Source organism: Strongylocentrotus purpuratus, unplaced genomic scaffold (assembly GCF_000002235.5).
Source record: "Strongylocentrotus purpuratus isolate Spur 01 unplaced genomic scaffold, Spur_5.0 spur5_scaffold_5, whole genome shotgun sequence".
NCBI lineage: Eukaryota > Metazoa > Echinodermata > Echinoidea > Camarodonta > Strongylocentrotidae > Strongylocentrotus > Strongylocentrotus purpuratus.
In genome coordinates this window covers 28857142-28875415 of record NW_022145611.1, presented here as the reverse complement: position 1 = coordinate 28875415, position 18274 = coordinate 28857142, and the positions used below count along the sequence as shown (strand labels likewise).

The 18274-nt window shown below is 34.9% G+C and overlaps 1 protein-coding gene across 2 annotated transcripts in view; it reads left to right on the top strand.

Annotated features, from left to right (window-relative positions):
* LOC582769 (mitogen-activated protein kinase kinase kinase 11) overlaps positions 1 to 18259 on the top strand; it is a 65368-nt gene extending 47109 nt beyond the window's left edge. Inside the window, exons 6-10 of one of the 2 annotated variants that reach the window (XM_782710.5) lie at positions 2663 to 2794; positions 4477 to 4641; positions 5537 to 6265; positions 8189 to 8302; positions 10190 to 18259. In XM_782710.5, the coding sequence (XP_787803.3) occupies positions 2663 to 2794; positions 4477 to 4641; positions 5537 to 6265; positions 8189 to 8302; positions 10190 to 10731 (1682 nt within the window). In that variant the 3' untranslated portion in view covers positions 10732 to 18259. The remainder of the gene's footprint in view (positions 1 to 2662; positions 2795 to 4476; positions 4642 to 5536; positions 6266 to 8188; positions 8303 to 10189) is intronic. The other variant, XM_011677817.2, reaches the window with a different exon arrangement.
* Positions 18260 to 18274: the final 15 nt, after the last annotated feature.

Below are 18274 nucleotides of genomic sequence, written 5' to 3'. Positions count from 1 at the left end.
AAGCAAAGAGCATTCTTTGCTGATCAAATAAATCAAAAGTCAAGGGTAAAGTCTATTCAATGAGCTTTCAATTGTAAGAAAATAAGAATAACTTGTTTTCGTTCCAAAGCAAGAAATGTAATCAATGTGACCAGTTCATGGGTTTGTTTATGTCTGTCAAGTTTGGTTACTTTTATAGACTGTGTCAAATTGTATACATTCTTTGAGATATGTCAACTAGGTATTAATACTCTTGGGCTATAATTGATAAATTAATCCAAAGTGTTAGGGCACTATAGTTTAGATATAGACTACAAACTCCAAGTGAATTCCTTCCCAAAATCAAAATTTGTATTCAATTTATAATTTGGGTTTTTGTGCATAAACTTCTTTTATAACACACTGAACAAAAATCATCATACTAGATTTGACAAGGTTTACTTTGTTTTCTTTTTTTTTAGATTTAAGACACCTGTTTATTCATACTTGAAACCACTCTCATTTGAAAGTAAATTGTTAATGTCTCAGCATTGGCATCATATATATTATTAACATGTGGTATACATATCCCTTGTGAAAGTCATGGTAAGGGTATTAGGCTTCTTTCAAAACTTTAACCGGGATGAACTTTAAAAATGCAATCCATTATTAGTAGGTATTGAAGTCACTCATCCATATTTGAAATTCCATTGAGCTTCATGTTTGCCTGATTAACTTGGATAAAAGAGGAATGCCATTTCTCAGTGCACCTGCAATTCATGAACGTAGTCTGTGTCAACAGATCACGTTCAGAGTTTGATTTTGAAAAACTGGTAACCCTTCCAAACGGTGTTTAATGTGCTTCAGTGTTTGGCATTTTCCCCTTTGTGCTGGTTGTGAGTAGCATATGAAGTGTTTGTGGAGGGAGTTCTTTTTCTCCCCTGTGTATGTGTGGGAATATTACGATGAATTGATTGATTTTCTTTTCACCGTCTGTTTACAATTCTTTAAGTAGGTAGAGTTTTATAGGACATGGATGTGAGAGAATGCTGTGGGTTATGTATACCTAAAGGTCTACTGTCATGAGGATAATATGCATCAAAGTTCACAGGGCCTTGTACTTGAAAAGGAAATTCATATTAGGAGGATATATTTAAAATGGAAATCTATCCAAGATCGCTGTCCCTTGATAACTAACATGAGCCGAGTATGAACATTAGCATTACAATAGTTAGGAATTTGATCACGTAGCTTCTTTGTAAATTAGGAGTAGGATTGAATGAGATTGCATCGATTTTCTGCATAAAAGTTCACCTGAGCATTGTAACATTAAGGGATTTATTTGACTGTACCCCCCAAATTTGTTTATCGTGTCTACTCTCAATATCTTCAAAATCAATATTAGATTTCAGTCAGTGTAACATGTATTTTACAGTTAGATGCAATTCATTGTAAGGTGCAATTAATTTTTGCAAGATGTTTGTGTTTTGCAGGACTGAAATCACATATGAACGGGAAGTTACTTGTGGTTAACAAATACAGTGCGGTAGTCGCCTTTTGCAATGGGCAATGGTTTATTTATATGCAGAATGTAATTGATAATATAATTTTGAAAAGATGAACAATTCATTGGCATGCACAACCTCCTCTAAAGAAATGAAATGAAATGTTACATTATTAAACAGAAACCCATCCATGCTTTACTTGTGTATGATTATGATAATGTGACATACCTTTATTTACCTTTAAAGATAATTATAATCGTGGATGATTAAACAAATTATTCCTATGAAAAATGGACCCAAACTCTGCTCATTAAGTTCACGTCTACCCCAGTTTATGTTAATTGCAATTAGTCAATAAATACATTCTTTGTGCATATTGTTCATATCCTGAATTTCATGACACAAATACTCTATTGATATCATTTTTTTTTCTTGGAAACTCCCACCACATCGTCCTATCTTAGGAATCATGCTTTACAGCTTCTGATCAGAATGTGGTTGTTGTGGTTTTTCTGAAAGATTAATTACCTTTTTGAGGTGTGATTTGTCAAATTGCTATGGACTGCTGGACTCATGACGGGATAATTCCTCTGTCAATACACACATTAATCAGTGACATACTGTAGCTTCTCTTGGTCCCCCCTCTATACCAGTAAATTGAAAATGTCCTTTCCTTTGATGGATGTCAATACAATGATGTATGTATATGTGCATAGTAATGATTGTAAATATACAGAGTATATTAAAGCAACAGAAGAGATCTTCAACTGGCAATGGTGTGGCTTACACCTAGAATTGCATCACTAATTTGAGGATGTTAACATGACCTTTCTTCTTTGGAAGAGCATCACATGGTTGCATTTTAGTGAAATATTTTGCCCAGATAACCACCCCTACCCTGCCTTATAAATGTAATTTAGTCTTGTTGAATGCGGATTGATGTTACTGCAGTTATCATCTGGTCTTACTGGAAGCCCTTAATTGTTATGCTGCTTCCGTACATCTTTGAACAACAACAACAACAAAACAAACAAAAAAATGAAACGGAAACAAAATTAAGTCAAAAACTTTTCAAGATTTCATTTCACTACTAGGTTTTATTCACCACTTTGATCTTGTTATGTGTTTTATTCTCTAATCATTGTAATTTGCTTTAAATGTTATTTTGTTTTACTGTTTATTCTTAAATCCCTGTCCAGATTTCCATCATAAATTGACAGTAAAGGCTGACCCCTCCTTCCAGCGTGGCGGAGGAGACCCCCGTTCATCACACCTCAGTCCAGAGGAGAGTCCACCCAAGAGCCCCATTCCTAGGTTACGGGTCTTTGCATGTAAGTATATGCTACTGCATACCTTAAAGAGAAGGTTCAGTTCTGGGAAGAGGTGAACAATATTTTGTGAGCGTTATCATTGTTATTACAGTGTGTAAGAACATCAGATTAAAAATGTTCCCTGAAAAGCATGGCTCTTCAAATGCCTTAATATTCGAAATATGGCATGTATAACAGCATAAAAATTGGACAGATTTTTACGCCATATGTTTGTGTAGTCCCATATCCATTTTTCTGTGTACAGTGCTTGTAACTTTACCAAGACTGGGCCTATTTCTTGTCGTTTTGATGATTCCAAAACCTTGCAAGAAACACCAATACTTATATGCTAGATGATCAACCTTTTCTGATCAGTTCCACACTGTTTCTTTCACACTGCAATTGCATGACAGAACTCAACCTTCTGCATTAACACTTGCAGCGGCAAAGTGCCTTAAAAAAAAATAGGGCAGGAGATATACATTACATAAGTGTAGCACACTTTACGTATCAATATCTTATAAGACAGCGATAAGAAAGTACCCCTAGAGGCATTTATTGCATGCAGCTAATCATTTTCAGACTTGGTTGCCATACTTTTTTCCTTTCAGTTGGTTAACGTCATGTGAGCATGTAAGATCAGACTGACCACATTTTAGAAGAAAAAAGGAGTAGATAAAGGAAAAATAGAAAATATTGATTAATGTTACAAAAAGTCATATAAAAAGTATAATCTAAATTGCTGGGTGTAGGAGGCCCTCTAGTGGTAGAAGAGGCCCAATCAGTTCTGGTTCATGGTGATGTCTGATGGGCATACAGATGGTTTTTATTTTTAGCCGATTATACCTCTTCTATGGCCAGCAGGCATACAATGTCAAATTATTTTCAAATATCTTATTCATTGACCTTATAGAAAATCATTGTGAGCCATGGATTGATTTTTGTTTCCAAGTATGATCAAAGCTGAAGCTATAATTTTAATCTTTTATCATATTATTGTCTAGGCCAACAGGGCCAATGTGGAAAGTAGTTTTGTAAACTGACAATGCTACCCTGTAAAAATAAAACTGCAAATAAATGAATAGATAAATAAATAAATGAAGATGTGCAGTGTGCTTACAACTTTCCTTTTTCAATGTCTCTTTAACAGTCATCAGCAAATCATAAGGAACAAGATGTTGTAGTTGAATGGTATAACTACTTGACGGGAGATGCAAAGCTTGTGGGGTTAGGTCCCTGGCTTGGCACTTAAGCCCTTAAGCAAGGCGTTATAGACGTTGCTTCTCTCTACCCAGGTGTTAAATGGGTACCTAATAGGATGTGAGAATTGTTTGATTATCAAATTGCACCTGTAAGTTGGTGACTGGCTGAAATGAAAAGAATCTTACTAAAGTGACATTCTTAATTATTATATGATATCACTAAATTGTAAGAATTTGAGAAATAAATAATTTTCAGAATATTCTGTTTTGGTTATTGATCAAGAGGTACAGAAAAAGAAAGATAAAGAGTCTAAGTTACCAGTAGAGAGTTCTAAAAAGAGAGCGAGAGAAGCACAAGGAAAGACAATGAGAGAAAATTACAAAGACAGACTAAAAGAACAGAAATGATAGACGTATCATTTACAGTGGGCACAGTAGATTTCTATTGGACACAGAGAGATTGAATTTCAAATAATCAATTTTGTCTCACGCTGCTTACAGTACCAAAGGAACAGCCAAAGGGGAAGACATGGGGTCCAAGCACAATGCAACGGAAAACACGCCAGAAGACATTCCGTCCTCATACACTGTCAGAAGCTACTGCCAAGAAGTTCACTAGCGCCCCCAACCTCATCCATGGCAAGTCGCCACTCTCACCGATGCTAGGTAAGGCTTCAGACAGATGGCTGTGTTGGTCTGTAGCAAATGGGTTACAGGCATGATTGAACTTTGGAGATGGGATGGGATGATGCAAAATGAGACCGAGTATTGGGGGTAGTAAGATAACAAAGAAAACAGCAGTCCGGTGAAATTAACGGATCTCCAAAGAAAACTTTTTTTTTTTATTAGATTAGAAGAAATATGACACCTCCTTTTTCCTGCTTTTGCCAAAAATGAATAAATCAATCAATGTAATAAGAAGGCAAAATGCTTGAAATTCCAAATAATGACAACATTTTTTTTCCTTCAATATTTTCCTCCCCATTGTGAGATAAAATTATACACAATTGATCACAGGAGAGTGTCATAAACATTTCCACCAGTGCATGAACCTTGAAATGTAGCAGATTATGGTAGATAGTCTAATAGAAGGTGATGAAATTGTGTGATTAAATCAACTGATCAAGTGTGACATCTTTCAACTAAATGCAGACCTTGATCAATCACACTTGTACTAGCTAGCAATGGTCTTATGCTGACAAGGAGCATCCAGAATTGCTAATTCACAAGTCTGTTCAAATAAAATTGATGAGAATTATGATCTGATTGAAAGATGTATGGATGATATACTGTTTTTGAATAATCAACAGGTGAAGGAATTGCAGGAATTTCATGAGTGCTATCAAAAGAAATTGTTACTTTTGTGAAAGTTGGTCCAGATTATCAAGGTCATGACCTTATAAGGGCAGCTGTTTAATTGATAGATGTTTAGTTTTATATTGAATCCTAGTTTTAAACATTTTATTATTAAACAGTCAGAAATCACCTCTAACAATTTCAATTTTCTTAATGTTTGTGCTTATTCATAGCATAACTTTTCATATTTTCTGGTACACTGTAGATGGTAACTGGCAAGTGAGTCTAGCCAACCCTAAGCCTAACTGGCTAGACGTTGGTCCCACACCGGACCATGAAGACGAGGACACCCACGACCCTAAGAGAGATTCTCTAAGACGCAAGTCAAGTAAACCAGGAATGGCCGAGACGGGTCTGTACGGCGCTGCTGCAATCCTGGCCTCGGTGGCCCTAGGGTACGATGTCCGCACTACTAATCTGGCCATCTACCAGAGCGGAGAGCTTGAGCATCGGAGAAAGGAATATGCCAAGCAGGCGTCGGCAGACGAGGTCAGCACGCAGACCAGCGACAACGACATGAACGGTTTAGAAGACGAGGACTACCTATCCATCAGCTCGACGGCAAACCTGACAAAGAACTGGGTTGCGGCGCCTCCGAGCACCGGGATGTGGAATGACACGAATGCTACGAACAACCATCAACCACCTCCTCCTACGCAGTTATTAGTGAAACAGAACCCTGCTTACCTTGATCATAGAGACTCGTTACCCAATGACGAACAACCGTTGCCGACGGTCAGGACTCACAGACGCACAGCATCGGCTGATGATAACCTGAACAGTATGCGTAGGACAAGAACACCGTCTGATAGCTCAACACCATCTACCAAGTGGGACAGTACCGGGGATCAGTGGAGTACATGTAGTCCAGGATCGGATGTGTCCTCACCGTTCAGGAGCCCACCTCAAGTTCCTCCCCGCAGGACTAGCTTTGGTAAGTGTGGTCTTTCATCTCCTCCTGCAAGAAACCTAATCTTGAAGTGAATCCCCTCCATTTTTATCAATTTTCAAGCATTGTTTTCATGATTCCCACGTAGTGACACACTTAGAGTGCAGATGCAAGAGTCACATACACAGTAGGTTAGCTCAGATATGGTATCTACATTATAGCTTTTAATCATCTTTATAATAATAATAATAATATTCAGCTTTTATATAGCGCAAATCACAATAAGTCTCTAAGCGCTTCCAAACTTGGATATTATTACGTTATTATGTTAAGTTAAATTCTGGAAATTCATATTGACATTAAACTTGGACTTAGTAATGATAATCAGTGTGTATTTACATTTGACACAGTCCAGTCATGTAGTGTTAGCTTTGACACTTCACCTACAGGCAAAAAATATACCATATCTGAGCTGAATCTGCTCTGTGTTATGAAATTAGAATGTTCGTCTTACATATAGATTTTTTTGTTTTTTGCATGATTCAATTAATTGGCTGCATACTAGTTAGTAGAAGTAGGTCAGTTTTCTAACTGGGTCATGAAATGATTTTAGACTTTTTAATATTTTCTCCTCAATTCAATTCATTGTCTCTTATTGGCAAATTCCTGCAATCTTAATATAGGTTTTGATGAGATTCTAATTAAATATTCAATTTTAAGCTAGTAGGAGTATATGAAATGATGTTCTTTTCTGTCTTTTCATTGATTTATAACTTTTTTCCTCTTTTAATTTACATAAGTTTACTTTAAATTGCTGATATTTCAAATTTGCAAAAGCCAAAAAAAATATATATGTGCAAACACTTTTTTTTAGAAAAGAGAGAAAAGCAAAGCATCAAATATATTTTATGTTAAGAAACAAAAACATTTGACATGAAAACTTACCAAATGTTAGCTAAAAGAAAGACAGTAGAAAGAGCTTTTAATTTTATTAGGATATCATTACTGTCAATTGCTGATATTTATTTGCATATTACAACCATTATGTTTTTAAACATCTTTAAACAGTATTGGATGTGACTATTGAAATAAACACATACAATATATACATGTGTGTTGTCATAGTTTTCAAAAACCTGATAATCGAAAAAATTCCATGGAAACAGATGATGATTTTTTTTCACAAAAAACAAACGCAAATCAGGAAGAGATAATGTAATGCAGTCATTCTAAACAATATTCTTTTGTCACATCACACTTTTCATGATAAGTTTGTCTTGAATGATGACCTTTTCATACTTGCATTGTTGTCTTGAAAAGAATGAATTATGAAAAGATGTTTTTTCCTCTTTAAATGTCAAGCCCTCTAGACTAAGTTGAAACCATGGCACTTTAGCAAATTCATCATCATTAAAATTCATCATACAACATTCACATGACTGTAGATCATACAATGTTCCATCTTCATTAGAGAGCATGTGGGGTGAGATTACAAAGGGATTTCCCCCATTTTCAACCTTTTGTGTGAAATAGAACAAGAAGATTGCCTATTTAGATAATTCATGGCTGCATTCATGCTCGAAGATGAATAGATCTCCATGCCAACAATGGCCCCTTGATACTCTTCTCAACCACATACACACCTTCACACCTGATATTAAAGCCCCATTTAGACCTGATACGGTAAACTCCTTTGATAAAAACCGCCATGGCAAAATAGATTGACTTGAGACTAATTTGCTGTACAAATCTAAATAATTTAACACAGAGATCACAGCCTATGGATGTACACTTTTGTTAGGCACAGCTCTTCTGTTTTTGCTCCCAATTACTGATGTGTTTACACACAAAATGTGTTATTTCACTGAGTCAGTTTTTTTTTAAAGTGGTTTACCTGGTCATGTGTTAATGGGGCTTATTTGTGGTTGATGTGAATGCTGACTGTGTGGTTGTATCTCTGTTGTGCAGTGGGAGATTCACAGATGGAGAGGCCTTCCTCGCTTGACATCTGTGCCCGACCCCGCCCTCACTCCAGAGTATACCTCACACCCCAGAACCAGTCTTCAAATGAATCACCTCATCGTGAGTTCCCTCTATATCTCACACCATAGGGGTGGGTTGACCGTAGCATACTGAGAGAGAGAGATAGTTGTCACACACGCATACAGGCATACATGATCGTGGTTGTAGGTCAAATTATAGAGCTCTGAACAGTTTCCTTCCATGCCCAGTCTCAATGCGAGGGGGAACTATTCAGAGCTCCATTGAATGACTGACCAATCAGGAGTAGTGTCCGTTGACGCAACTATCTCTCTCTCAACTAGCTATGGGTTGACTTAAGGGTTGTCATTAGATATCATCTCATCCATATGCATTCATACTGAAGTATCCTGTGTATAGATTGTGATACCATGGTAGTTGTGAAGTCCTTTATATCCCCGTTTACTCATAGCAAAAGCGCTTTCAACCTTTTTCTCCTATCCTGCTTGTCCGTGCTGCAATGATATTATGCAACATTTTTTCTTCATCTTTATATTCTCTTACTGTTTGATAAATGTTCTCTGCAGCACTCCTCTCTTCTCATTATATCAATATTACTATGCTTCAATTCATATTCCTTGTACTATTCAATAAAGCTTGTATTAATAAAGCTTTTTAATATACTCCTTCTTTTAGAAGATTATCCTAAGACATCTTTATTTCCTAACTTCTCTCACAAATGAGAGAAGTAATGAACTGCACTAAACATATTGAATTTCTCATTGGATATATTAAAACATCAAAGCATAGCATAAGATCCTTACGGTACGCTTACTTATAGGGGCCAGTTTGACTATTCTGCTATGCATCTATAAATGGGAATATGAAATGTGTATCAAAATAAAAGCAAGAACAATAATCTTTTAAAAATAAGCTGGTTTATGTTGCTTATCGCAAAGCTCCTTATAACTCCCTTGCCTAATGATAGCCCACTCGACAATTTACTTGAGTAGCTCAAGCAATATAAAGATTATTATTGATGAATGATGTTCGCTCCATGGCATTTTATTCTCCTGATTGATATATTTATGTAAGTTTTTTTTATTTCTTTTCAAAATCCTATTCTGTTAATTTTTTAGTGTGCTGGTTTTAAGAAGATCAGTTACGCAAATTGCTTTTCATAATAATAGGTTTACATTTTCAAAAAGAAAAGAAAAGAAAAGAAAAGGAATTGACTTAGGCTCGATTGCTATAAGTGCTGAATATTAATTATTCTTTAATTGTATAAATGTATCTAGCTGGACCCTACTTTCCCTTGCAACTGCTTTGAATTTCTCAAGAATGAGACTTAAAACATGTACATGTACCCTATAAAGAACCCATGCACATCATCCTCAGACATTCAATGCTTCTCCACCCTGTTCCAGAATTTGTTGCACATATTTCTAAGGAAATGAATAAAGAATTGATGTGCATGCTGATAATGCTTCATCATACCACTCTTTTGTACATTCCTCTTGCATTGCTGGTTGAATATTTAAGAATCATATCACCTTTCATTCTTGTGTTTATTTTTTATATGCACACTGACTTTATATCCTTAATGCACCTCATTGTGTTTTATGTATCCAATACCCAAATGGACATTGCTCTTTTTAGTTTTTAATAAAGATATCTATAATGTTGCGTGTTCTCATTTTTCATGTAACCATTTAAGGAAGCTTAATCAATGTTAGATTGTGAGTGAAAAGTGTAGACTGATTCACCAAAATTTGTGATGAAATAAATATGGCTATTACATTTCATGATATTTCATGGAGGACATTTATTTCCTTAAAAGAATATATATGATTTTCAGGGCTGAATAAATGTATGGATTGAAAATTAAGTTGATATAGTGGGGAAGATATTGTTTCATCATTGGAAATGTTGAATATCTTTCATTTTGTGTATGTTTTCTCACAAAATTTCCGTCTTTTTATCCACTAGGGAGGGTATCATCATCAGCCAACACTACACCACGTCATAGTTACCACGCAGACTCATCAACAGCCAGCTATAGTAGCCACAGCAGCAGTAATGCCTCAGGTGCCACCTCGCCCCCCTTATCTAATACCACCCCTCACCATGCACCCTTCCAGCACTCCTTCTCCCAGCCTCAAACAACACAGCAGGTGCAGAAGTATCAGCATCAACATCAACAACAACAGCAGCCCTATCAACAGCAGTCCCATGTATATAATGCCCACTACCAGCAACAGTCACAGGTTTCACACCACCAATCATCGCAACATCAGGCAACGCAGCAGCAGCACCACCACCACCACACCACGCCCACCCACCAGCACCAATACCAACACCATCCCCAACACCAACACCACCAGCAGTATCATCAGGGGGTCGTCATCAACAATCGCCCCTCTTTACTGGACCAGGATATGGAGGGACAGAAGAGGGACCCTACCCGCACCCTCGAAGCTAAGCCAACGAAAGAACCTTCAGTAAATGCCCTTATTAAAGAGTTCTTATGATCAAGGCTTTAGCAGAGGAAATGATGGCAAACTTTGTAGGATTAATGTAACCACCACTAGCCAAACAGAAAAGTCTCAGTTTACTGTATAGTTTGTATTCTTCCAACTAACGTATATAATAACAAATATATGAATTGATTTTTTAATTCTAATGAGCCAGTTTGTGAATACTATCTGCGCATTGGCAGGTAAAGGTCATTTGTTCCCAAATTGTAAAACCAGACACATACTGGTATCGTGCTCGTGAAAGTATCAGTATTCATTTATGCACCGACAGTACATTTATACGATACACAGGTGGAAGTATTCTTTTCAAGAGGCAAACAGAAGGTATTCATGAAGCACCTCCATAACTTCGGCAGTAATTATTCTAAAATGCACAAGTGGGACATATCCATCGTGTTAAAGATCAGTGGATATTTGGGGGTCATGTGTACCGAAGCTATATTTACGAACTGGCTTATTGGAATTTGGTGTCGGGGACTTATTTGTATCAACTTCTTGACATTTATGATTTATCTGAACACAATTTCTTTCTGTTGGCAAATACATTATGCTGATGATAGTGGATAAGTAGTAAATGTTCTATGTCATCATTTATATCACTTTGTTCAGACAAGTTTGCCCATTATGAATTATAATGTCATGACTATTCTTTTAAAGTGGCCTCATCATTTTTTGAAATATTTCAATGCCTATTACATATCAAAATAATCCCCCCATCCAATCCTTCATGTCATATAAAACATGATCAAATGTATTGGTATTCAATTCCTTATGTCTGAATTTTGTGTCAATTTCCAGGGAATAATGTTGGATGAGACTGAGAGCTACTTTAGATCTGAGATTTTGTTGATCTCATTATTGATAATTTCATGTTGAATGATATCTTGTCTTTGATTTTTTTTCCAACAAAAAAATTACCTGTCAGATAGCCATAACAATTTGGTCTATTGGTAGCCTCTTTTTTGTTGAAAGAAGTCTCAACCATTTGCAGTTATTGTCAATCTAAAATAATATCCTCATTAGAGAGTTGCATATATCAAATCACGGCATTGAAAAAGAGAAAATGTTATACAGACTCTCAAAGAGTTACTGATTATATTACGACACTTTTAGATAGTTGCAGTATTAGTGAAAGGGTATATTTTTTCACAAAAAAAAAAATTGGGTCCTCTTCTTTTCCGTTTGGATGAAAATTCTTTACAAGTTTGAAAAGTTTTATAAAAATAATTATATCCTCATTTTATGAAACATGTAAAGCAGTCCTGTGTTGATTGTTTCGCTGAAAAGTTAAGCTCAAACGTTCTTTTTATGTTTACTATCTTCCATATTTAGCTTGTGTGGGAGTGTAGTACGTACAATTTGTTTTGGCGTCATCTAGTTGCTTAAAAATGGTTGACACTATCTTAAGACAAAAGGAGGGTTTTCTTGTTAAGTTTTAAAAAAAAGGAGTAGTTTAAGAATGGTTTCCTTGTCTCATCATGAAATGAGGCAAAATGTGTCAAACAGTTATGAAGAGTGGAAAACAGTTTTTAAAAGATGATCTAGCTATCTTAGTGTATGGTTATTTGCTTTAGTGAAAGTGTGAAGATATTTTTGCAGGGAATTATGTATTGCATTATGAGTTGCCTTTTTTTATTGTTTTACTGAATAAGGTGCTGCATTAGTTTAGTAAATGAATGAATGGCTTTCATTCTTAAAAGTAATGCAAGAAAATGTACTTTGATATGTATGTATTTTAATTTTTTCCCCGACATATTGAAAACCATTTATTTTCTCATTTACCGGTAAGCTTGTCATTTATAGTACATATAAGATCAGTGAAGTGATAATGAAACAGAAAATTAAATGCTTTCTGTATTACTTTAAAACAGATTTTTCTAGGTGTTGAATTATGCGTGACCTGTTGGTTGTAAACAGCATTTCTTATGGTCTGTGTCGGCAAATGATGGAATTACCCCACATTCATTTTTCAAAGCCGATTTTGAAGTGTGTTTTATGAAACTTATGAAAAAACCTCGCCCAAATCAAATAAAAAAAATAGAAAAAGACTACCCGGTAATGGTGTTAGAGGAATCCACATCACATTATTTTCAAATACCGGTACACAAAATATTCGTTCTTATTGAAAAAGATAGGTTAGACCGAATCTCTCACTCTAAATTGTGAGCACTCGTCTAGATATCTCTTGCCATTCAATAATACTCTTGTATGCTTGTTTGCACTATTGACACACTCTGTACAAATAAATACTAAGGTGGGTCAGATTAATAACAAGCATTGATAAGGAAGAATGCTCTCTCTCTCTCTCTCTCTCTCCTATTCAGCTGGAGATAGTATTGCTATGTTGTAGTCAAGAATCAGTGTGTTTTTTCCCATAAATATTGTGTTCAGTATTCTTGAAAGCAGACCAACTTTATGCTTTGTGTGTACCAGACTTTAAATAGTCAATAAATTACTGTATAAGCTGTTAGTTTATGGAATTTTGCTATTTTTTGTATTGTAGGGTTGTAAATTTAACAACAAGCAATCCACATGCGAACATGAGCTGGTATGCATTGTGCGAAGATTTATTGTAAGTAGCCTGTGTTACATATTGCAATAACAACTCTTGATAACGACAGTGTTCATGTCATCTTTAAAGTTTCTTTAGGCAAAAGTATCGGCTTAAACAGTAATCTATGAAGTCCCAAGTGTCATCCACTTCGTTCCATGAAAATCTCATGCTGTAAATTAAGGAAAATACAAATATTTAGTAGCTGTAAAGTTCATTTTCATTTTTTTATTTCAAGACCAAATTCTTTTTTCCTTTATGATATTAATGCAATTTTCACTACACTTAATGATATGGAAGGAATTGTTTGACACTTGGCCTCCTCTAAATTAGTGAACACAGTTAATCCTTAGCCTTCGAGAACCGAGTAGTCCCTGTATTATGTCGATAGAACTGATATACCAGTAATTCTGTAGTCGGTGGATTAAGCTTGGCTTATTAAAGTTGGAATGCTTTCAAGAATATGGCCAATGTGGTTTGTTAATCTCAGGTCATGTCAAATAAACCAGTGCTGCAGTCGAGACAATGAAACTAGTGAGAAATATACAATACCGGCCATAGGTGAAGCCAATTAGTGTAGTGTATTATAGATTAATCAAACTTACATATCTTTTTAAGGAGTACTAAGATAGCAGTACTATTAAAAAAAAAAGATAAACATGAATTGTGAAATGAATATTGAGATTGTAATGAGGAATGATCCACATGGACACCAATACTTCACTTGGGATGCACAGAAAGACATACGAGTGTGGAATCCAGTTAAGAGGAGACCTAGCAGCATCTGTGCAGCTTGGGATAGAATATCTTTTCTGATTGACAAAAGAAAAAAATTATAGATATGGGAAGTAAAACCAGATCAACAAGATGTAGGAAGTATGAGAAGATGGTGCAGTGTATTTGAATCATGTTCTATTTCAGGTGTGTTGATAGGATACTGTGATGGAATTGTGTATGAAAGGGCTCTCTTTCAAAGTCTGTACAGCAGTTGGAGAAGAATATTTATTTGAAATATGCCATTCTTGCATTCAGGTGTTGTGGATTTGTAGGATACTGATCGTTATGTGTCGAAATTTTCTGTTTTTAAATGATCAGTATTCGTCAGGTTGATGAAACCAAAAAGGAAATATAGTCATTGTGATTTTTGCTGCTGGTGGTATGAGTACTGATTCAAATTATTTGTTTCTAAAGCAGATACTTAAAGGGTTTGCAGTGATCATTCATAAACATTCAAGTGACTGTGGTCGTATAAAAGTCCAGTGATTTTTTTTGTGGGTGTGTGATCTTTGAGTTCTGATACTCCAAAATCAATGCATCCTGCCTACTAAGCCCTGCTTGCGTGCATACCTGCTGCAAAATGCACAGCTGCATCTACTGTTTACACCCTTCCTATTTCTCTTCTTCTCCTCAAGCCATTACACAAGTCCTATCAAGTACAGGACGTAGAATTTGGCCTTGGGGTCGTACCCAAGGTCTTTGAGAGTACAGGGTTCTGGTAGGAGGGACGGACCAAACGGTGTATTGTTTTGTTCCTCTCCACGGTCAATTGAAAGCATTGAAAGATCTTGTTGTAATCAGTGTCAGGCTTCCACTTCCTTAGTATTTATTTTGACATTTGAAAAACAAATCTAGACTCTGAAAGAAGAAAGAAAGAAGAAATTTTGTATCCCTCTTCAGATATTAGATTGGTGGTATGATAACTAGCATTAACATACATCATTTTTCTTTCCTGAATCAATGCTTATAGTGAAAAAATCTTATTGCAAGGATTACTTTATAAAGATGATTTTGGATTAAAAAAACAAACAAAGTTGGCCACATCTATGAATGATGAGTTTTCTTTAATTTACGGTACCAGCTTGTTATCACCCCCACCTCTCATTCTCACACATGTGGATAACTTCTTCATTATTCTGTGGAGAAGATATCATGTCACGTGCCAAAGATGTCATAAAAGTGATATGAATTTCCAAAAGTGTGAAACACAGCAATTAGGAAACCTTTTTTAAAATTTAATTTTCTTTAAGTTGCAGGAGTTTGAAATATTCCTGACACCCTAATGTATTCACTGATTCACCATTACTGATTTGATTATCAAATACATGTATTCAATATCTCACCTGCTTGTCCTCGCACATGTATTCGCATTATTCACATTTAAGATTAGGAAAGATTTACGACTGCAATACCTCTGATATATTAGCAGTGAAAGTGGTCCATAATTTGATCATCAACTTTTCTACAGATTGTAGGGGGTCAAATTCCATTTGCCACCGAATGAAATAGATCAGAAGTTATGATTACAGTAACATGTAATGTATGAAAATTTAGTCCATCCCGCTATTCAACGTTAATGATCTAAGAAATATCTCAAAACAAATGTCTTTGTTACATTAAAGAAGACATATTTTCTATTGTCCAAAGTTTGATGCCATAGCACTTTTATTTAAGAATATATTTGAAAATATACATTTTGTGGTTCAAAGATAAAATTGAATGTTCAGAAAATCTTAGGTCTTTGAAAGGACATTATTCTTTTACATTGGCAAAAAGTAGTGGGCACTGTGGTAGTAAAAGTTTTGTCTGAGTAAGTGTGTTTAATATTTGTAGAAGAGAGAAATCTGAGAGGGTAATATATTCATAAGTATATGTATGTGTAATGTAATGTACTGAGCGTAATAGTACTAATTGTCTTAGGATGTTATTGTTTTGTATTCATCCTGTGTAATTTCTGGTGCAACTTCACACCCCTATTCACATCGCATTTTATTACCATTGATTCTTATTCCTTTGAATTCCATTCCATCAGAAATTTTGTTGTTATCAACATTGCATTTGCAGAGTCAATATTATGATTTGTAAACTGAATTGTGTCTGTATATATTGCACTTTTGAAAGTAACAGACAAATATATTTTTATGACCAGTTATCCTGGATAGCTTTCTTTATGAAGACCTCTATTGTATGGAGATTCCAGATTATGTATCCTTGTCTGCCTGTGTGTTGTGTTGTTCCTTTTTATATTGTTTTTTTTTTTGTCTTTGGCTTTATGATGATTAATCCTGACTGCGTGTGTAGACCTGGAAATCCATTCAATTGCAGGAAATGTGAAGTTTTCCTTTTCACTTGATATCAAAATGATTATAGATTTCAGTTCTGATATGTGTATGTATGTGTGTGTGTGTATGTGTGCGTGATCTAATACCCATTTATCCATTGGGGTTGTTTGCTCAAAGAAACAATATGGTATCCTTGAAGGGTTATTTTATATTATTTTCACCCACTTACATTGCTTAAGAGGTTATGTTTTGCTGTCATGTTGTGAGATTTTATGATGTTTGATTTCTGCTTTTTGTTTTTTTAAGTTTCTATTTTTTTCCACAGCAGACAGGAAAATGAATTATGTTCTTCACTCAAATGTATTCACTCACATATTACAAGGGAACACTAATTTGACAATGTATTCAGTAATTTTCTTTTAATATTACAATAAGGTTCATTTGAATTTCCAAATAAAACATCTAATTAATTTGCAGGGTAATCTAATAGGATATAATAGGTAATGTTTGTTACTTTACGACTTTGTCTTTCGTGCATATTTCTTTTCTTTTTAAAGATTTTTTTTAATAGACTATGTATATCTTAACCTTTATACTCACCGTTTCTTATAATAGTTTAAATTTTAGCTTTTCACTTGGTTCTATACATTGAAAACTAATAATGATATTATTGGTGTATTCCCCATTTTTCTTTCTACATTTTTTATTTCCCCTTCTCTCTTTGAAAAGATGTGATAAGAGATTCTGTGGTTCAACTCACTGTCTCCTTATCCACTCAGTGATTACGGTATACAAATGTTAACATCAGTGAAAGCCAAAGGGGTCCATGCTGTTTTGCTTTGAAATCTGAATATGAAAAGTTAAAATCTTCACCAATTTCACATGTCTCCCTCTCTCCCATGTACTACTTTACAAATGTGTAGTCTGTTTAAGAAGAGAAATAAATCCACAATGTAAATTCCATGTGTGATTCATGTTTTTAACAAACAAAAATTAAATGCAGTTTTTTTCATTGATGTGAGCAGAAGTATGTAGTTACTGAAGTGAAGTGTATATCGTCTGTTTGGAGCCATAAAGGCATTAACTCTGTGTAAAATGAGATGAGTCAATGCCCTTCTGCCCCAAACAGATGACATTTTCTGTTCAGTGCCAGAAGGGTGTTAATTATGTTCTAAAGTATATGGGTTATTGCCTTTCTGGCTTCAAACGGACGATAGCATGGTTTCCAGTGGGGATTTTGATGCCTGACAAGAGATTCTCATACTTGTAAAGCTTTTCAAAACCACAAACTTTTAGGTTTCGTGATTACCCGTCATCCTCTTGTACCATCTCTTACAATTTGGGGAAACCAGTTTAACAATATTAAAGAATGAAGCCAAATGTGATGTTATAGTAAGATCTTGTGTTTTAGCTTTCAGATAATGTATTTATTATGTTTGTACTAATGCAATACTGACAATGTAATGTGTATGTAAAAATAGGTTTGTTTTAAGTATTCTATTAGTGCTGGATACACACTACTACAGCAAGTTTACCAAAAAAGCAGTTATAATGATATGATAGAAAAAGTCAGTACGTTTAAAAGATTATGTGAGAATGTATAATTTTGCTTCAACGATTTTGTTTTAAAAACAGATAAGTTTGTACTACTGTATGTACAGCATTTTCCTTTTTTCTTTTTTACTTATTTGTGTATATTTGTTCCAGTTTGTACAATATCTATATATCTATACATATATGTATTATTATCCAACCTCACATGTATATCATTCCTGTCATTTTATTATCATTTAATATGATTATATATAGATATATTTGATGATTTGTAAACAGAAGCAGACACAAAAAAATATTGAATTGAAATAAGGATATTAAAAGATGTGAAGTTGGCAGATTTTGTACAAAAAAGATTCAAAACAAGCATTTG